At 38.5% G+C, this 22,124-nt stretch overlaps 1 protein-coding gene across 25 annotated transcripts in view; it reads right to left on the bottom strand.

The window, feature by feature from the left end:
- The window catches only part of dlg2 (discs, large homolog 2 (Drosophila)), a 191,930-nt gene that overhangs the window by 28,662 nt on the left and 141,144 nt on the right, over window positions 1–22,124 (bottom strand). For 16 of the 25 annotated variants that reach the window (XR_003293022.1, XM_026273740.1, XM_026273743.1 and 13 more), the window contains 9 exons: window positions 20,483–20,652; window positions 19,607–19,743; window positions 18,918–19,062; window positions 18,566–18,731; window positions 14,664–14,723; window positions 13,795–13,953; window positions 5,564–5,720; window positions 2,727–2,829; window positions 1,464–1,508 (listed from right to left, as the gene is read on the bottom strand). Coding sequence is in view for 24 of the 25 variants with exons in the window: in XM_026273740.1 (XP_026129525.1) it covers window positions 1,464–1,508; window positions 2,727–2,829; window positions 5,564–5,720; window positions 13,795–13,953; window positions 14,664–14,723; window positions 18,566–18,731; window positions 18,918–19,062; window positions 19,607–19,743; window positions 20,483–20,652 (1,142 nt within the window). In the remaining variant the exon portion in view is untranslated. The remainder of the gene's footprint in view (window positions 1–1,463; window positions 1,509–2,726; window positions 2,830–5,563; window positions 5,721–13,794; window positions 13,954–14,663; window positions 14,724–18,565; window positions 18,732–18,917; window positions 19,063–19,606; window positions 19,744–20,482; window positions 20,653–22,124) is intronic. The other 9 variants (XM_026273742.1, XM_026273746.1, XM_026273764.1 and 6 more) reach the window with 5 other exon arrangements.

Below are 22,124 nucleotides of genomic sequence, written 5' to 3'. Positions count from 1 at the left end.
GTGTAGTGTTACTTATCATTTAAAAACACATGCATTATCATGTACAGATGTCCCAACAAAATGTATGAATGCTAATTGTATTAAATACAAATACTAAGCTGCATCTGCAAACTTTATTTGCAAACAGTTCAAACCTATTAGTTTTGAAAACTGCTATAGACCAAGAGTGGTCTGTGTCTGTGAGTGGACTAACATGCAACAATCGTGTGTGTGTTTTGGTAAGGGTGTGTTGGTTTCAGCAGGGCAGGTAGTTTGGGAGAGAAGGTCAAAGGTGGAAGAGCAGGCGAAAACAGGTATGGAGACAGTGAGCAGTGCAGTAAGACAAGCATGGCTGCTGACCCGAACCCTGAGCTCTTAATTTAGCTCCTGTAAGAGACCTAAATAAGTAAAAAAAAAAAAAAGGTCCATGTATATTAGCTCTGAGGCCATCTACTGTATATCAGTGGTTTTCCTCCAGATCTCAGGACACACATCCCAGAATATTATAACTTATAACTTATTCAGCAAATAATAATTATAACTTTCAGCAAAAAATTTATCAAAAGCAATATTTTTCTAAAATAGAAAATTATTTGTTAGAAAATTATCTGATTCAAATAAATGCTTTTCTTTAAAATTTTCTATTTTACCAAAGAATCCTGAAAACCCTATCATGTTTTACACAAAAATATTAAACAGTATAACTGTTTTCAACTTTAATAAAAAAAAGAAATGTTGAAAGTTCAGCTTTATGTTGCTTTGTTGCTCCTCTTCTGTAAATAGTTTCGGAAAAAAGCATCTGCTAAATGTATAAATGCAGATACTATCATTGGGAAAAACTAAATATTCTTTTTTTTTTTATAAAAAAAATGCAGCCTTAGTGGGCATAAGAAACGAAAACATCCAAAAATCCTATCACCCCAAATATAATCTAATATTTATGATTTATCACTGATGTACATAATTTCTAAGTCTGTTTATATCAAAAATTGCTAAAAGGAAAAATGTAAATGTTATAAAATGTCTCCCAGGATTCAAATCTGGATGCGTATGTACTGAACAGCAGCCGTCTGTGCTGGACGGGTGGGTTAGAGCCAAAAACAAACACAACAGGAGCCGAGGAGTTTATCGAGTGAGGCAGCAGGCAGGGGGAACACAGGATGCACACAGGATTATCAGGAGAGCAAGGTCTCTCTCTGTTCCTTTCCCCTGAATGAGAGGCCCATGGTCAGAGCCGCCACTGGGCAAGAATGAGACCACGTTCCTCAGCCAGACTGCAGAGAGTTAGATGGAACCTGAGCTGTGAACTTCAGATCTAAGTGCTCCAACTGTCCTGGAGTTCCTACAAGCCTCAAGGGAAGGCAAAACTGTAAAACTGTAAAATCAGCAGTTCTAGAGGTCGACTCTTTAGTTGTGATCTAGCTCTGTGCAGTCTGTCTGTGTGGTACTGTTCTTGACCCAGGTGCTGATCACATGGCACAAACCTGCAGTTGGAGGCGGGGCCCGGCGTGGGGAGCACAGGGCAAGTTCTGACGGGTGAAAAAAGAGAGGACATATCAGTACACACCTGACCATGCTGCCACATCTGTCTCTCTCACCTTATTACAGACTGTATGAGCACACACCTGCAGCTCATGCTATGCACACCTCATAAACTGTTTCCAATATCATAAAGAACATGAACACAATTCAAAGGTAAAATGTGCAATTTCTGCTGCTCCTAGTGGTGACCGTTTCCAATATCATAAAGAATATGAATAGAATTTAAAGGTAAAGTGTGTCATTTCTGGTGCTCCTAGTGGTGACAGCTGGAATTGGAAAAAATAATGCATGTTACCTACAGAGTGCTGCAGGAATTAGTCCAAAAAATCAGCATTTCAAGAACTTCAAGTTCCATCATCTGGATTTATTTATTTTTTATCAGGGTATATGTCTTAAATAAGGTCTGTCGTTAACACAAACTCAAGATATTCTCACGTTTTATTCTATATATACATTACCTACCTATTTTTTAGTCTTGAAAAAGGCAATAAGTGGGACAACATATACATCATCATGACAAACATAAAAATATTACATACTGCTTTTACTAACACTAGTGCAAAGTATTCTAACTCAAATGTTCTCAAGCTTCTTTCTATTTCGAAATGTATTAATTATGTTAAGATGTATTTTATTCCTGTGATGGCAAAGCTAAATTTTCAGCATCACTACTCCAGTCTTCAGTGTCAAATGATCCTTCAGAAATAATTATAATATACTGATTTGATGCTCAAGTAACAGTTATTTTTATTGCTGAAAAGGGTTGTGGTGGTTAATATTTTGAAGACACCACAAAAACATTTTTGTAGAATTCCTGAATCCTAAGAAAGGGTTGTCACATGGAAAAAATGACACACTTCACCTTTAAGTAAGATGAGCCAGTGAAAACATTCTCAGATCCGAGACTACGTTGATGCATCCGACCCCATCTCCATGGGTCAGTGGAGTCCAGAGCAGCCAAACCTCCTAACTGACACTTATCAAACATGGCACCTCAACACTCCAAGGGCACATGCGCTATTCTGTAACAGTCAGGAGGAATAAAGTGTGCACCGGGCTGGGCTTGGCCTAAAAATGTCTGGGTGAGTTGTGTTCTGTCCTGCCTGCAGCTAAAGGTGACCTCTGCACTCTGAGTGGCTCCGTGAGTAAGAAACATGTGACCTTCAGCGACGATGTTTGGCCAGGAGGAGCTGACGGACACTTACCCTCGGGCCGGTATTGGGCGATGATGGTTACCGTCTGGCCCGCTCCTTTCAGCGCAGCTGCAGCTTGTTCGTGAGTGGCACCTCGCAGATCGATTCCATTAACCTGAAACCAATCACAACAAAGGTAGTTACATCAATAGCATCTAACTGTGAATGATGTTTCATCAATAACACTCACCAGAAGCATGATTTAAATGATCAACAAGGATACAATGACTGTTTGATTATTTATTAATGGTAACAAAACACAAATCATATGATAATAAAAGCTAATTCATCAATGGACCTACATTGATGTCTTAAATTGTAAGCATTAAAAGGTCAGCAATAATGCCAGTACTATTAAAGCACTCGAACGCATTCATATTTTAAATTGCTTGACTCTCAGAAAATATGGTATCTTTCAGCCTGGAGTGATCTGGCACAAGAAACACCTGCTATGATCCAGGCGCACAGTTCTTCGGCTCAAGAAAAGCCTACAGTAGAGGATCAGTGGGCGGCAGTACCCTGTAGGCCCCAGTCTGCAACAACTGGAGCACAAAGTAATCAGTGTTCCTCCAAAATATGAGTTTGGCTAAGTTGTGTGTATCATCTGTTCTATGACCCAATTTGAGCCATAGAAAGTCTATGTTCAAGCAGGTTGGGAATTGCTGGATACTGCTGGCACACAAACCTGGAGCAGGTGTTGCAGCCAAACTGCTGGTAAAATTTCACTCATTTTTTCTCACTTAAAGGTTTTTCACACAAATAAAAGAATAGTAATTGTAAAAAATCTCTATTAAAATTAAATTAAGATTCAAATTAGTGGCCTAAAAACTGTTTTATGGTGGCCAACATGTTGAGATCACATGATCAGGCAAGTACTATTTCTTTCATGTATTCCTCCATTACTGGACACTTTAACTTGTGGAATAAATTAAGCATGGTTTACAACAGTTTTACTCCTTATGTATCAGCTTGTTAGCAACATATTTTTAAGCACACTGCAGTTTGAGATACACCACAATTAAACCATTTGGACTAAGATTTTTACAGTGTTTTTTGAACAAAGCCTCTGAAGTAAGGCTGCATTTATTTGAGCAAAATACATTAAATAATAAAGCAATGTAAAGTAAAATATTAGAATTTTTTTAATGCAATTTTTTTCAGGATTTTTTGATATATGTAAAGTTGTACTGGAACTTAATTAGAACATTTTAAAAAATCATAGAAGAAATTATCACTAATTTCAAACTTTTGAATAGTGGTTTATGGCTGTGCAATTTATATTTCATATCAACGAAATGTGAAAATATCTTCAAGTTATGAAGTAATGTTAACCATAGACCTTAAGCTGCTCATAAACTGAATGTCAGCTCTCCTTTGGTGTCATAAATGTTTCTACAAATGTTTCTGGATAACACTGTGAACTTGCTGTTTTAGCTTATCAAAAGAGCTTCTCTTAAGTGGTTAGAATTATATTAAGCTAGCAGGCTAAGCTAAGAGAAAGTTTAATGAAAGTAGTTTCTTTTAAGTAATGTTATATGTAAATTAAAATACATTGACATATTTTCATGATTAAAACTAATGAACACAATTTTCTTTCATTTCTAATTAGCAATATCTTTTGGGCCCAGAATGGGGTCTGGGTTCTGCTGGGGGGCCGGATCTGGAGTGACACCAGGTTTAGGAATATAAACAGAAGAAGTCGACATGAGACTACAGCGCAGTGGGAGGGTCAGGTGAAGTGTGTGTTTGTTAGTCTCAGCATGCCTGCAGCTTGTCCTAATGCTCATTTAACAGTGTGAACCCAGAAGGTACACCACAGCTATTCTTAGACTCCAAATCAGGCCAGCACTCCATTATCTCTTCCCTCCCTCTCTATTTTTCTCCTCTCCCTTGTTCTTTCTCGCTTTCTAATCAGTGTCCTAAGGAGGCAGACCGTGATTGCTCTCGGTTCAAGTGGCTCCGAAAGTAATTGTGGCTTGGATCTGGATGGAGGGGTCTGATTACGACCAGCAAGTCCTGATGAAGCTCTGATAAACATAAATGATGAGATCAGCAACGGGAAATCAGCTTGGAGAGCTTCTCGAGTGGATCGCTGATCTGGATTGTTTCAATGAGAGCTGTAATTGCGCTGTCAATTAACACGTTGAAAAAAAAGTTACGCTGCTGTGTCTGTGCCAAAAACTAAAATTCTGATAAAAAAAAGATAAAGGGAAACCTGGTACTGGTGGAGTTTTGAGTGGTGACTACACACAAACACACACACACACACACAAAGAGACAACTAAAAATCATTTTCAGTACAGGTTTGTTAGGGTTCACAGAATGATCTGATGACGCCACCTCCTGTTCAGTACAGGTTCTGCACTACTCTGGGAATTTTAAATACCAACTTGAATGATTACCTAAAAACATAAATGATATTTGTTCAAATCAAAACATAATAAGTATATATATATATATATATATATATATATATATATATATATATATAAATAATAAATAAATAATTAAGAAGCATTAAAATTACTCCAATAAACATTTAGGTAACTTTAATGATGGATGCCCATGATTAAATGATTAAGGTCATTTAAAAACCTAGACTAATGAACTACTAATTTGAATATTAAGGGAAACGTCTCCTTGTTTATGGTAATTTACATCCTTGTTTTTAACATAAAAAAGCAAAATATGACATCTAATAATGACCTAACCTTAATAAATTCTAAACCAATAAATGGCTGTTGATGGCAAACATTAAGATCAATATACCTTATTATAATCACTGCAATATTATTTAACCATTTTGCCCTCATGTATACAATTGATGTATTTTCAGGATGTCCACTTACGGATAGGATCTGGTCTCCTCTCCGCAGCTCTCCGCTGAGGTCTGCGGGCCCTCCTGCGAGTATGAAAGAAACGAAAATGCCTTCTCCATCTTCTCCTCCTACGATGTTGAAGCCCAGTCCAGTCGAGCCCTTGTGCAGAACAATCTTCCTGGGGTCCCTGTACACACAGTTCAGATAATACATCAGCTCAGAGTCCGTAGGGCTCAGCATCTCTGCTGCTGACTCCACTGCTACTGATTCCAACGTTGACTCCACTGCTACGCTACTTTGTAAACATACACATGCAATCTACGCGTGCACACACGCAAGCATCCACACTCTTGGGTCGGTCCAAACGGTGTACAATGTAGACGAGCACAATAGCTGACACCTATTGGGGACTGCTCCACTTATGTGCTATTTGTCCCATTTCCGGCCGGTTTCCTAGAAACGGAGAAGACGCACAGGCTCACACACACACACACACACACACACTCTCTCTCTCTCTCATACACACACAGTCACTTCATGCTGTGTATATATAGAATAATTTAAAATAAAACAAAATGAAGAGTTTTAAATGTCAGTATAACATGTAGTAACTAATTATAACTGCAAACAGTGTAGAATCTAAAATATAAAATGATCTATAAAGATACGTCTTATTTATTTCCTTTTAATAAAAAAAAAATCCTGAAATAAAAAAATCTGATTTTGAATCTGAAGCTGTGCTGAAATGCATTATAGATTGTGTTAAAATGATCCCAAAAAGTCTGATCCACTTAGCTTGGGCCCTTTCAGTTAGTCATAGGACCCTGACAGTCGGGGCATCATCCTGTCAAGTGTGACCGATCAAACCAAGCGATATCTTGAGCTGTGACACTTCTGTCAGATACACTTGAAATGTGTGATACACAATCTCCTGAGTTTACAGATGATAATGCAAAGAGACGACACCCGAGATGCAGCTATTTTAGAACAGAAGGCTAATCTGTTAGCGTTGTCTTCTCTCTGACCTAGTTGTGAAGAGGAGGCAGGCCCTTCCTCTCTCTCTCCATCACTTCATCTCTCTGCTTGGCTCACCTCGGAGTGATGATGCTCCTCAGGCCAAAAACAGAAACTAAGCCAAGCTGCATCCCATGAAATGTGAAAACACTTTTTCATCAGCAGTTGATCAAACCAACCAATGTAATCAGTAAGTAGTAATCCTGACTGTGTCAGTAATCCTGTTTTTCTGCAGATCAGTTAAGACTGCCTGGCCAATGGTACACAATCTAATTAATATTCATGAGTCAGACAGGCAAGGCCTCTGGCTAACACCCATCAGTAAAATCATGGCTCAATGATAAGGACATTTATGGCACACATACTGAAAAATATATGGTGTAGGATTTACATAATTTACCTACTCAGAAATTGCTAGACCTTGCTATACATCCATTCATCCATTATTTGTTGGAGATATTCAAACTCTGCAACAAAATACATATCTGATATCCAAAGACAGCATCCTCTTGGAGGAAATATCCAATTACACTCTCTAAATTTCTGGTTTTGGTGGCTATTAATACAATGCTGCCTATTCACCTTTAGTCTATAAATTGGATACATCAGAAAAAGTTAATCAGATATTCTGATCTCATGATCAGTCTGATGCTATGGAAATATAGCTCACATGTTTATCAGTACACATTAGATAAATAATGCTGCCTATTGTTAATAAATAAGCAGAGGGGTGGGTGAACAAAAAATGCAAAGAACAGCTTCTAATATCTTTGCACATTGTAATACAGCCAAGATATGAACGTGGGTTATTTTACCACTAGATGGCACCATTTTTTCATCCACAGACTCCAGAGAAATTGATTCTAGCCTGAATTCAAACTGCACACTTCAACAGAAAGCATCAAATCGAAAAACAGGCTTATCTTAGTTTAATGCACAAAAGTTTCACTGAACGCTGCTCAAGCGATTCAAACCATGTTATGCTTCAGGATGAGGTATTAAACCATTAATGTATACACAAGGATAATTGGGACAACTGAAATGTCACACGAGGTTATGCAATCGAACAACTAAATCTGTCTTTACACTGCACAGAAAAGGTGAGCTGCTGTCAGACTATTTAAATGAGGCACAGAGGTGGCATGTGTGCTGATTGCCAATTGTCTTGCATGGCTGACAGAAGACAAGACACATGCTGACTGTCATGACACTGATAAAGGGTAAGGTGGATCTGATTGTATTCATCTTAATCAGGTCCATTTAATGGTGAATGTGTAAAAAAAAAGTTTGTAGGTGTTTTCTTAAAAGCTTAAAAGAAACACATTATTCTAGTTTATACAAACATAAATTGCAGCTCAGAGGAGCATCTGTGACAGCTGAGGACTCATGCTGATACTAATGATATGCTGATCATTATGTATTTGATACCACATATAGATTTATTCTGAGTAACGGCTGGCTCAGAGGTGGGTTGAGTGCTTGTAGCGTCCCGCCGGCTGTAACCACCCTCATTAAACTCTCTCAATCTTTTTTGTTCACTTATATTTCTATACTCCAAGCTTCTCCTCCTCTCTCTTTCTCTCCTTCATCCATTTCTCTCTCTCTCTCTCTCTACCGGGTGCAAAATGCTGATAGAGCTCCTGTCTGCCTCCCCAGCACCTCAGTCCTAGATTACAAACAGCTACTGTTTATCATTTCAAGTTCAGAGCCAAATAGGGAAACAAACCAAATAGATTACACTCATTTTCAATTCACAATACCTGAGAAGGAGAGGGGCAGATAGGCATTTCATATGCAACCCCTCACACATCTTTACCCGCCACCACTTATTCACCTGTCATCCTGTGATATTCTCCCCCCCTTCTTTCTCTAAACATTCTAAGAGCATTCTGAATATGAAAATGTGCCAGAAGACTCATCCACGTGAAATATAAGCTGTCGTTTCTAATGGGTTGGCACGCTACTTTCCTGTCGGATGGCGAAATAACCACTGCCTTTCAGAATCAACCTCAATAAAGGAAAAGGAATCGCAGAGTACCTATGTAATGACCCTCAGCCTTGAAGAAATGGGCTGAAAGCTAAAAGCTGCGTATTTCAGCACTCAACAAAGCAAGGAACACCTTAATGAATTCTTGTTCTTTCGCACTGCATGGACTTGGGAACTTGAAACAAATTCTAGTCTGTCAGTCAAACTGTTTAAATGTGTGCTGTAAGGAGCATTTATCCCATTACACGCCAACTACTGGACACACACATCAGTAATGTCAGCAATGCAGCTACCATAAATATGATTGTCACTCTTCTTCTGGGGGTATGCTCACACGAGCCTGAGCGCTCGGGTTCAGTTAGCACTCACACTACAATCGCACCACGCCCAACTGAACTGTGATCTGGCCCACCTCTTCCAAGCGAGCCAGGGACAGCTAAATTAACTGACTAGTGGAGACAGCGGAGACCAGGACAACTAAAGCCCCAGATACAGATCCCCTGTAAAGACCACCAGCACAAGACCACAAGAAACAGATGATTCTTCTGCACAATCTGACTTTGCTGCAGCCTGGAATTGAACTGCTGGTTTCCTCTGGTCAGAGGAGAACCGGCCCCCCAACTGAGCCCTCCCAAGGTTTATTTCTCCATTCTGTCCTGATGGAGTTTCGGTTCCTTGTCACCGTCGCCTCTGGCTTGCTTAGTTGGGGTCACTTCATCTACAGCGATATCATTGAGTTGATTGCAAATAAATGCAGAGACACTATTTAAACTGAACAGAGATGACATCACTGAATTCAATGATGAACTGCCTTTAACTATCATTTTGCACTATTGACACACTGTTTTCCTAATGAATGTTGTTCAGTGCTTTGACGCAATGTATTTTGTTTAAAGTGCTATACAAATAAAGGTGACTTGACTTGACTAGTGATCACAACTGGCAAATCAAAAACATACGACACAAAAAGTGTAGTCTAAACATATGACTCTTTTGAACTGGTCCTTTTAATGAAATGTTCAAAATTCATCCAACCCGGCTCAGGAACATATGACTCTTTTGAGCTGGTCCTTTTAATGAATTGTGCAAATCCATTCATCCATCCATCCCTCAACCCATTCATCTATCATACTTTCATACTCTATTTTCCCCACAGCATAGACACCAACTATGACCTCTGAAGTGAAACCATGAATACCTTATGATCTTTGCTGGGTTTCTCTCATGCTTTGACACTCTGTGGTGGCAATCTATAACTGCCACCGATCGATCAACCTACTCAAACATATCCAATACCCCTTGACACAATCAATATACTTTCATCAGATTCACAGATTCAGAGGAAACATGCAGAGCAATTTAGCTGTTGAGCAGAAATGTTAAGACATGTATTGATATGCACACCTCCCTGTCGTTCTCAAAAATGCTCTCTCAGCGAGAGAACCGGCTGGCCTTTTCACTTCTTAGCTCAATGGAGTCTCAAGATAGCAGCCTCTTCTGCACCTTTGACTGTCAGAATCACAAGCGGTAAACTCCAACACACTCAGTAGATGCAATCAAATCTTTTCTGCTTCATTTTCTGTCCCTCTTAAAGGGCATGGTTGCCCTCCTTAGGGAACATTTAAGGAGGACACAACTGTAAACACTGAACTTTTGTTATTAAAAACGTCAGTGTTTTCTCCCGAAGGAAATTGGCAAATGATTGGTATATCATGAGAACTACAGGAGTTACAAAACTGGGGTTTGGACAGATATTGTACCACTGATCAATGTGAGATGGGGCTGTATTATCAACTCTCAATAAGAGAGGACAGAGTTTAAGAAGAAAGGGTTTCATTATTCGCTGGTTCGCTGAAGCACATGTCCCACAATGCATTGCAAAAGACATTTAGGGACTAAAGAACTAATAATGAATGCAGTTTTATCGTAAGAACCTAAGATTGATAGTGTAAATCTTGCTCCTGAAGAAACAGAGTACATTAAATATAAACAGCTCAGTAAGATTGATTATCACACATATTTACGGTAAGCAGCAAAATGATTAAATCATTAATTTGATCACAACACAGTATAAGATCCATATACTGAATGCTTAGATTTAGCCTCTTTTCTGTAGTTTTACTAGGAAAAACACAAATCTAGTGTTATTTTAGTCTTGAATTTAACCCTTTTTTAAATTAGATTATTTTTTAAAACAGTTATATAATTAGATGACTATTTATTTTTAAAAGAAAAAATACATAATACATACCTCAAAACGCATAGTCAAAACTGCATAGCACAAGACATGATCCTAAGTTTAATATTTCGGGTTAGTGGTTTGTTGAGATCTCTTTATCCTAAACTGTGTTAGCAAACACCATTGATAAATTAAGCTAATTTAATCTTCATGGCCTGATAATATGAGTTATGAATAAAAGATGAAAAAGCATACTTAAAAAGCTTTAGTAGAATTTGTATTCTCCTTGTACAAAACATGCTAATATACATAAACAACACCTGTCACTGTTAGAAATGGTTTATGATTTCAGACATTCGTTATTTACATGCTCCAGAAGCGATTTCCAAAAATTGTCAGCAAACTGGATTGATCTAGTTTATCCTGCTCTAAAATGATCACAAGTCATACAAATTAGAAATTACAAAACCGTGTGGAAACTGTGAATTATGGTTCATGTCATTGTGAAATTGTCCACATAAGCAAAACGCAATTAGTATGCACCCTTCGTTCAAGCCCCAAACAAAATTATTAATCATGATCCCAACAAACCATTGCTTCAGATCAGTGAGCAGCTGGTGGACATGACCGCCATCGAACACATGTGCCGCAAAACTACAGAACAGCCCAGAAAGCAAGGCTTCATCCATTTTGCTCCAAACTGAATGATGTGAGGGATTCTCCCTCCTGACTGATGATTCAGAGATGACAAGCTCTGAATCCTCTGAGGCCCTCCGAAATACTTGAAATACATCAGATCTGATTTCTCTCTGGGAACCACGCTTGAGGTTGTTGATTAGGATCAAATTAATTTTTGTGTACTATTGCCAAGTGGATACACAATAAGAAAACATCAAAGACATCTGATTTCTAGACAAAAAAACCCCCAAGAGAATGACAAGAAAGAGTCTGCTTGAAACATAATTGTAAAAATGGATACTAGTATCTCCTGGTGATGTCTAAATGGGTCAGTAATACCTGGAAAAAGTTTTTGAATTGACCAGCTAATTGACCACATATCCAGGGTTTTGAGCCAATCACTTAAGCCAAAAAATGGCACATGTGCACAGTCGATTTCATTGCACTGTATATTCCTAGTGCTCCACTTGGGATTTGTTTTAGAATCTGCCAATTCTTTTACTGGCAGCTGTCAGGAGCTACTCAAACAAAGCTAATGTGAAGTAACAGCGCTCTTAGGCAGAGTATTTTGGTGTTTATGCGTCATAAAATGTGATTTGTTTCCTTTTGGTACGATACTAACAATCTCACATGCTCGGTCACACAGAACTGGCCATTTTCACAGAACTGCTGCCTACGCTTTTCCCCTTGAAGAGCATCATCAAAAACCGGCAGAACCTGAACATGAAAGACAGAGATCCATTAATCACAGATGTTATCGCTGGCATTTACATGAACGCTTTTTCCACAACTCCTGAGGATTTAAGCGATGCATTAGGTGTTAGTGGTGGCGTTCTGAAATGCAAATCAACTTAAATCCCAGAGAAGCCAATTAGATGCCACTTTATAATTCATAGAGTAATGAACTTCAAAATCAAAATCAAAACAAACCGGTAAACAAAGCACACCCACACTGAGGGCATTATGCACAGATTCAGATAACAGCCAAACGTTACTCAGCCATTTGCACCTAAAGGAGTCTTTTAGTCCTGAAGAGCATTTCCTATGTGGCCAAACCCCCTGTTTACACTCCGTTCATCTCCGGACTATTACATTTATATGCCTAGTCATTTAATCAGAAAGATGAGAGATGTTGCGTTATCGCTAATAAAGTTTTATATCCAATTAACTATACAAGCTGCTGCCTGAACCCAAACTGAAATCAGTTAGACAGGAAATAAGGACGATAAAATCTATTCAATCTGATTTATGATGCACTAATGTCAGATGGCCGCCACAGGCACACAAGCAAACCGCATATGACAGCAGCCAAGCTCTGACCTTCATGGGGAAGTTGTCAATAAGCAATACAGTCTAACAAATGAAAATACGGACAACTGACAGTGGCTCCGGAAGGGAAGGAAGTAAGTGGACAGCTGCAGCAGAGATGTGATTCAGTTATACTGTTGTCACGGCCCGGGTAACTGCCATGGTAACTACCAATCTTCACGCTCGTGTCCTCTACGTGCACTTTGCATCATTGTCAAATTAAGTATGAGGAATAAAAATGAAAGAGAATTATGCAAATCTGTTAAGAGCATGAAATAGCATTCACATGCTTTTTTCTTCTTTTTGTTAACAGACATACACTACTATCAAAGTTTAGGGTCAGTAAGATTTTTTTTTTTTTATTTTATTTTAAGAAATTAATACTTTTATTTAGAATGGATGCATTGTGCTGAGCATAAGTGTCAGTAAATACATTTACTATGTTGCAAAATATTTCTTTTTCCAATAAACTGTGTTTTTCTGAAATATTTAAATGTTTTAAATATTCCTAAAATATGTATCAAGTTTTTCATAAAAAATATTAACCAGCACAACTTTTTTCAATATTGATAATAAAAAGAATAGTTTTTTGGCACCATATTAAAATGGTATCTAAAGGATCATGTGACACTGAAGGCTGGAGTAATGATGCTGAAAAGTGGCATCACAGGATTAAATTACATTGTAACATAAATAAAAAAAAAAAACAAGGTTAAGCATAGAAAGCCTAGGCGAACATAGAGCATTCTTTCACACATATTTTATATATAATAAAAACCATACAAACCTCAAACTTTAAACAGTAGTGCATTTACTTAGAAAGATTTAAATAAATTGATTTCATTTTGGTTCTTTGTGATGGTACTCTAAAAGCATGTCGCTTCACTATATCAAACATCTAGAGATAATTAAAGGCAAAGAAGGAAAGAATGAGGTATACTAAGACTAGTGCACGATGGGCGGTTCATGCGGGTGAATTTGAAATGGGGCGGGGCATGCAAGTGAGCATAAGTTAGAGTTTGACCATGCGGGTGAGCAGTAAGGTTTTATTCACATGCCTCATTCACGTCCCATGCAGAGCGCTGTGCTCAGTACCTGGTGATCTCGAAGTCAGGGAGCAGGCCTACGTGATAGTGAGGGAAGTGGGGGATTGAGTGCATGGGGCTTTTATCAAACTCCACGGGGGAGTAGAGACGGGGAGAGGGGGCGCGGTCACTCAGTTTGTTCACAGTGCTGTAAACTGGCTCTGGAGGCCTGGTGTGGGAGAGAAAGAGAGAGGCAGAGAGCAGAGCAGCTAGGGTTAGTGTGCTGATGTAGACTGACAGAGAGTAGTGACAGACCGAGAATATACAGGCAGGCCATTCCACGTAACATCAAAAAAAAATAAAAATCTGTATTTTTTTGACTTGGTTTACAGTATAAAAATTCAACACATTTAACCTGACAAGCAAAATTGCATATAATAGTAAGACTTGATTATGTCTTTGAATTCAGTGTTTTGACCGGATTCAAAAACCCATATCGGTCGACCACTATCAGAAAGAGGGAAAGATAGGCCCAGAGAGAAAAAGACAGATTGTGAAAAACATAGCAGTGGAAGTGCGAGGAACAAGGAAAGAACTTCAAGTGGTTAGTTCAACATTTAGCTTTGATAATTAGTGCTACAATATTTAAAACTGACTATTTCAGTTTCACCATTCTTCAACTCAGCATATTCAATTAGCCCTCAGATTTTCAATATTTGCTTTTAATAATTAACATTCTGTTAATACTGTCATGCCAGTGTAAAGAGACTCCACAGGGATTGATATCCAGGGACCTTTTATTCATTCCCTCTGTCTCAATCACATTGGAAATCTCAGAATTACGTATCCGACTCTCGCTGTCTCATTTTACACAAGGATTCAAAAACAGATTAAGCTGAACATTCAGGACCAAAACGATGGCTCACTTAAGTCTCTCACCTCAACTGGAAGTGCTGGGAATCAAACCTGTGACCTTCCATCTCATCTAACGAGGGATTTCTGATTAGAAACAGACAACAGGTTAGCATGAAGACAAAACAAACTGTAGTTTATATGATTGAAATATTAAAATGTGCATTCAAAACGGCTGAAACGTATTCATCACTTGTTACGTGTAGCATGCAGAAACGAAACAGAGACACCAACAGAATTCAGGACAAAACCAAATGTGAGAACACACCAAAGCCTCCTTATAAAACACAACTGGGTTTGACACACAAACAGACCAAACCAACCACTCCAAATATTAAAATTTAAATCAGATACACTACCATTCAAAAATTTGTGCTAATCACTAGTCTCTAACATTCCCTGCATGTTTCAGTGAGCATCTGTTTGTGGGTAAAAGAGAGCAAGATCTTACTGCGGATACAAGGCTACATTAGACATCCTGCAGATAATGCGAGTGGGATATATTTATAACAGGCTCCTCTCCGGACCACCTTCTCTCTTTGCTCTGCGTCGTGTAAGGCTTGCTTGTGATTTGTCTTGAATGGAGATGACTGACAAACACTTTTACCTTCCTTAAATTCTACCCTTTGTCTTTTTATCTTTAACAGTACTCTTTGTATCTTCTCCTCCCCAATGTGTCGTTCCTCTCTCTCAGTCTCTCACTGTGTGTCTGGCTTCAGCACATTTCTTTAAATCTGCAATTCTTCCCTTCTCCTTGCCCTCAATACAGGGTCACAGCGGGCTAAATAAAACCATGACGAAACCCTTATCAACCACGGCACCAACCCTCTGGCACTTCACACTGACGGCGAGGCGCAGAGATGGAATTAGGAACAGGCCAGCATCACTGACTCACATTATATGGAACCACAAACTTAACAAGATTATCTAAGTAGCACACATTTATAGACAAATACCTTTGATGGCCGATATTTTGATGGTCTAACTATACATCAATTATTATACGGTATAATAAATTAATTGTTGTGTTGGTTAGCACTGTCCAATCTCATTGGTCAAAAATCTTTCTCTGTATTAAACATCAAATAGCATCTGAAGTGTCTGGACAGACAAATGGCCTGTTAGAAGTAAGAATTTTGGGTGGGTTTAGGACCAGGGGACCCACTAGGGGTTCTCAGCTAATGTCCATACACCACCAATCGAAAGTTTCAGGTCTTTTAAAATACGTTACATCATAATAATTTTTCTTGATAGGAATTAATCATTTGTAGCAAGGATCCACTGAATTATTATCATTTCAAAAATGATATTGTGAAGTCAAAAAGGCTGAGAAACATTGGTGTCAAGGGTAAAGCTGACTGAATGATGATTTTACATGACCAGCGAAGGATGCTGATTTAAGAACGTGTCCATGACCACATGCACAAAACCATGCACAGAAATAAAAGACCTTAAGGTCAGTGACAGCTGTTCCTCAGCAAAGCACACAGTTTGCTGAATTACATATTGCATAAGAACTCTCTGCCTTCACATCTAATAATCATGAATGTCCAGTTCATTAGAGGTGTGCTTAGTAATAATTGAGTACTGACCCAAGGTAGCACTGCTGAGTGTGTATGTACATGACGTGAGTATGGAATGTTCTACTTCTGCAGCTGTATTATTTATAATAATTGAACGACCAGGTTGTATGTGTGTGTGTGAGTGTGTTTGAGGTCCTATAGCCTCACAGAAGTATGTGAAGCATCTGTTTTTTAGTTTGTGTATAACATTATGGTGTATGTTTGTGAACATGACTTTCCTCTAATAATGCACGGAGATTAAGGCAACATAACCAACTCCTACACACCCTACATCTTTACATTCTGTTACACTAAACCAAAATGACACATGCACGAACAAAAACATGTCCCTCCTCCTCCTGAACATCTGCCTAATGTCACACCTGATTCATTATTCAACTTGTGAGCCATAATATAAGTTCACATTTATTATGCAAATCTACACGAAATACCCCATTCCATATTTCAGAGTCTCTGAACTTAAAACAGAAATTAGCAGCTACAACATTCTGCCATTACATACTATTATCTTCAACCAAACCTTTGATTTTCTCTGATTCTCCTGTGGAATACACAGTAGAGATGAAGGGGACTGAACTTCCAGATGGGCTTATGCTTTTCCGAACACAAAGACCACGTAAACCTCTTACAGAGAAGAGGGGGTTTAATCTTTTTCTCTCACCTTTGGGAAAGGTCACATCCTTTGTTTGGAATGCGTATTTGCATGCAAGTTTAGCATTCAAGGTGAAGCTAGGATTTTTTCACAGCAGAGTGGCATTAACTGTGTTTCACAGTGGGAGATGTTAACAAGTCCATATTTTACAAGTGAAAAAAACATGGTTGAGAAATTACAGTGGCAATTTTGAACTTGGGTATTTATTTAGAAATCATTCATCTAAAAATACTCTGGATTTGCAGAAAAACAAATATGTCGTCTTCCCCTGTGGATTGATTAAGTTTATTGTGGTGAGTGTGGCCTTAAACCAATAAGGCTAGTGAAATTCTGGGATTCTGCGAACACGTCTCCAAGAGACAACAGCCTTAAATACTGTTAAGCAACCATAGCTAGATACTCAACACTGCTATCAAAAGCCTCAGAGGCCCAAAACAACCACAGGGTATATTAACACATCAAGAAACCAGCCGGCAGAAAGAGCGCAAGACAAGTTAATCAAAACCAAAGTCTGTTATGACGTTCTTCACTATTCTAAATTCACAGTTCTCATGGAGACAGTTAAGTCCTCAGATTTAGTTCTGTGCTTTAGTTTTCTTTTCCAGAAAACTCCAGGGATGATGCTCAGTATTCACATCACTTGGAGGTTCAGGTTGCATTGCAGTGAACCAAACACATCTCCAGCCCTGCGGCCCTGAACATATGTCTCCCAAAACACCCTTAAGAGCAAGCCAGTGTGCAAAAACAAGCTCATGCTGTCGATACACACTTACATCATTACAGATTTAAGAGTTTGAATCAGTATGATCATTCGGTCCTTATTGTAATAAAAATCGTATGCTGTGGTTGCTACTGTGGTTGCTGGTTCGTTGTGCGACCAAGTCTCTATGATATTATGAACTGTACTAACCCAGGCTCATTGAAAAACGTGTCTGTGCAAAATTCTATTGCATTTCTTCTTGCACACTGAATTGTGCTAAAAGTTTGTTCAGGTTTATCCAAAACAGATGAATGTGGATATGGCAGTGGTTATTGTGATATCGTGGCAGTTTGGAAATGAAATGTCTGGTGACTGGTGCTAAAATGTTAATGCTCTATTGTATATAATATAATAATATACTACCTAGATTTAACCCTACTCAAAATATAACCAATAGAGTTAACTAACTACTTTAAAGCAACAATTTTGGCTTGCTTCTTGCAATTTTGTGGTTATTTAGCAATTGTATTACACTGTACTCAGACCTGAGCCCTCCGCAAGTGCACCACTTTGACTTTTATGTAATAAAATAGTATTGTGCATAAAACCCTGAATTGTAAATAATTACTAATTGACTGTAATCATAAATTGTACGAAAAGGAACATTTCTTTTATGTTTTACTTCCACTGAGATGTAAACTGCAGTGAATTGTGCCGTGTATAGACACGTATTCACAAAAATGTAAGTAGAGTCTATGTTGTTTTGTACATTCAAAACAAAATGCACCACTAAAAATCCAGGAACGTAAAAACAGTACAGAACTAACAGGACAGGAAGGAGTAAAGAATGGGACAGTAAATCCCAAAACAATCCCATCACTAGGTGTGATGATGCTGCTTGATTGTCTTTCGGATTTCCACGGGACACATGGGGGAAGGGGGCAACACAGTCTACCTGTGGGCAGTGGAGTCTGGTAGAAAGGGAGGGAATTACCGTAGGAAGGAAAAACCATCCAACCTGTTAATGTCTTCTTCCCCCAACAAGTGCTTGGGCAGGGGGGAATATCGGCTGGGGGAGATGGGCGGAAGACTGGACTTATATTCCAGAGTGCCGTTATTACCGGGGGAAGAGATATGATTTTCCATAGCGGGTGAGAATGCTGTAGAGAGACAAAGAGAGAGTTTATAATACACACATTTGCTAATCATGCTGACTTTAAAAAAAGGTTATGTTTCCATTTTACTATCAAATTTCTAAGCACTATTCATTACTCTCTAGCGTAATCCTGGTTTAAGAACACATATGTATTACATAAGGAAGAGTGAATGTGGTAAGAATCACTCACAGTGTGTGATATCAGGTGGCCCATAGGGGTCTGAGAGATAGACACTAGTGGGTTTCCCAACCTTTAGGTATACCACATCTGACGTATTCTTCAATATGGCCACTGCTTCTTCATGGGTCACCTCTTCTAAAGTGTAGTTATTCACCTGGGCGAAGGAGAAAACAAGGGAGATTGGTTAAGCGGGCAACCCTGAGTTACGTAAACAGTTACGCTCGAGTGGTCAATGGCGAATCAGAGCTGCCAAATGTGTCCTGCCCAGTGGATTACACTTAGCACTGATCTTACTAATTAAATCAAACTCAGTCTTAAAGCGTTTAACGACCCCCCTGGATTAAAAGCAATGGAGTCTGACACTGACACTGGAGCGAAACTTCAGGAATATAATCAGCCAACTACAGATGCAGCTCATTTCTCAAAGATCTCTGGGGGCAACTTCTACGCATTCGGACAGAGATTTTTGTTGTTTTTGTTTTCTATGAAACACTCAAAATTTGTCCCAAACTCACGCCAATGGCTGAGCCAATTCGAGCTGCTTAAACACATTTTGGGGGGAAATAAACAGAAAAATGTCTGCAATAAAAACAAAAGCAAACTTAAGTAAATGAAAATATTGAAACTAAAATAAATATATGAAGAAGCGAAAACTAAAACAACCTGAAAATAAGATAAAATAGGTTAATGAGCCATACCATAAGCAGTCTGTCTCCAACTTGTAACCGTCCATCCTTCTGCGCAGCTCCCCCATCAATGATTTTAGTGACATAAATGCTGTTATCACCCGGGATGTGCTGGTTTCCCACACCACCGGCAATACTGAAGCCGAGCCCTATGGGATTTTGAGAAAGAACAAATCAATACATCCCAATAGATGCAGTAACAACAGACTACCTCTTATTTATAAAACCTATGGCATTCCCTCACACAGAAACAATGCTGAATTTATCAGAAGTTAACTGAATACTAATAATAAACAGTACTCAAAACTATCTCAGAGCAGAGAGAACACACTTTCCTCAAGCATAGTCTAGTTCCTCAATTTCCTAGAGGAGAAAACAAGTGTTCTACTGTAGAGTGTGTTAATGCTGTTTTGGATTTGAGGAGTCTACGCAGCCCGAAGCTCTTCCTCCAAATTTGTGCAAGTGCTGCTGTATGTGTATGTGTGATGCATCTTCCTCTATGTGCTCTGAATAATGCATCAAAGCTGTGTCTTTCTCAGGATATAGTTCTGTTTATTGCTCCGCCCGAACAACAACCAACAAAAGAGGATGTGATAACTCTCAGGCTCAGTGGAGTTTCAAATCTCGATTTGTTTTCCATTTATCTTCTCACCCTAGATATGGATGTGTACATGAGTAATATATTTTCTTTTATAACAGCAGAAATCAGAAAATAATATTGGATCCAAACTAGGAGGAGTGTGCAAAACTATAAACAAACAAAACTAAAATAAAAAAAAAGATTTTTTTTTCACAGAGCAGCCCAACCAATGCGGCACATCCCTAATGCAATCGCTGACAAACAGCTCAGGTAACAGATGGGTTTTACGGTAATTGTAAATCTGAAACCTTTTGGTCCTTTTATGAGTTTGATTTCGGTGACGGTTTCCAGCATCGGTCTCCTCCTGCGCACATAGAGCCTCACAATCGATCCGGCCGCTTTCAGAGCCTCCACCGCCTTACTGTGAGACACCTCCGAGACATCTGCCTCGTTCACACGCAAAATACAGTCATTCACTCTGTGGAGAGAAATAAAGAGTGAGGAGTGAGTTTTCTGGAGCCCTCAGTGCGTGGTGAGCCTCCTGCAGAGAGTTCCAGATCACGGCAGCCTGTGGTCCAAGGACAGCCGCCTCCTGGGGCATGCTCACATAGAGCAGCTGAGACCCAGCAAACAAGCACACACACTCAATCAAACCATGAACACACACACGCATATATGCAATGTATACACAACTGATTCAAAGTGTTCAACAACTCAGTTTAGACAGTTTAACATAGAAATATACAATATTTTATAATATACAAATATATATATATATATTCAATAATTAATAAAACATTAATGATATAAAAATAATACATATTGATATAATTGTTGTTATTGTATAGTTTTTTTGTAACTAAAACTATAAAAATTGCATAAAATTTTTTTGAAATGAAGATTAAATAAATTAATAAATAATAGAAATGTTTCCTTCAGTATAAAAATTACAAAAACACATACAGAAATATAAAAAAACACCGAAAACTAATATACATTACTTCAAATAAAAAAAATTGTATTATATAATTACATCTTAATAAAATACTAATAAAAATGATAACGGTATATAAACAATTTTAAAATAACACAAACATATATTATTTAAAATGAATTTAATTTTATTGTTTAATTATTTATTTTATTATTTTGTTTTTTTATTATTGGTTTCAATAATTTAATCATATACTTAAAAAGTTTCTTTCTTTTAGCTGGTCGTAAGCATTTTATAGTTTCCCTTTGTATCCCTCTCTTCTAATCATGGCCAGAAATGTCTTATTCCCATCTTTGCTCCCAGCCCAGCTCTATAAAGTCTGATCATACAAGTTCTTCACCCAATATAGAATCTCTGATGCAACTTCCCGTAGCTTTGCACCTTCAATCTTTAAAGCCTGCATGATTTATCCAGAGACTGTTCCGCTTCCAACACTCCCAAAGTCAAACAAGGGTAGAGCAGAGAAAAAACCCATACACAATGTAATTGCTTCTCTAAATGCTGTTCACCTCCAACTCACAATAAATCTATCACAGCTTACTGGCGAACGTTCAAAGTGTCGGACTCTTTTAAAAGACAGAATGCAGAATATGGGGCGGACGGGAAAGGGGAAAGGAAAGAGAAAGAGAGAATGCTTGTGGGTGTAAGGCAGAATACTGAACGTTAAAGTGCCCAGAGAGAACAAGCAAGAGGAGGACTGGTGATGCTCCAAGCTCTGACAGACCTGATTGAGAACGAGAGGATAAAAGAAAACAGCCAAGTCATGGAGCAGAGAAGGGCGAAAGGCTCAGACCGGGCTGCCACATGCAGCTGCTGTTCAGAGCGCCACACACACATGCATACAAAACACAGGAAGATCTGCTATCTCTCCAGCACAATCTAATTATGCTTCCCTCTAATAAAACAACCCTCTCAATCAACTCCTGATCGGCCCTGACATGAATTTGAAAACACAT

This window comes from Carassius auratus, chromosome 10, assembly GCF_003368295.1.
Source record: "Carassius auratus strain Wakin chromosome 10, ASM336829v1, whole genome shotgun sequence".
In the NCBI taxonomy this organism is placed as follows: domain Eukaryota; kingdom Metazoa; phylum Chordata; class Actinopteri; order Cypriniformes; family Cyprinidae; genus Carassius; species Carassius auratus.
Note: the sequence above shows the minus strand (reverse complement) of the source record. Positions and strands in the feature narration are given on the sequence as shown.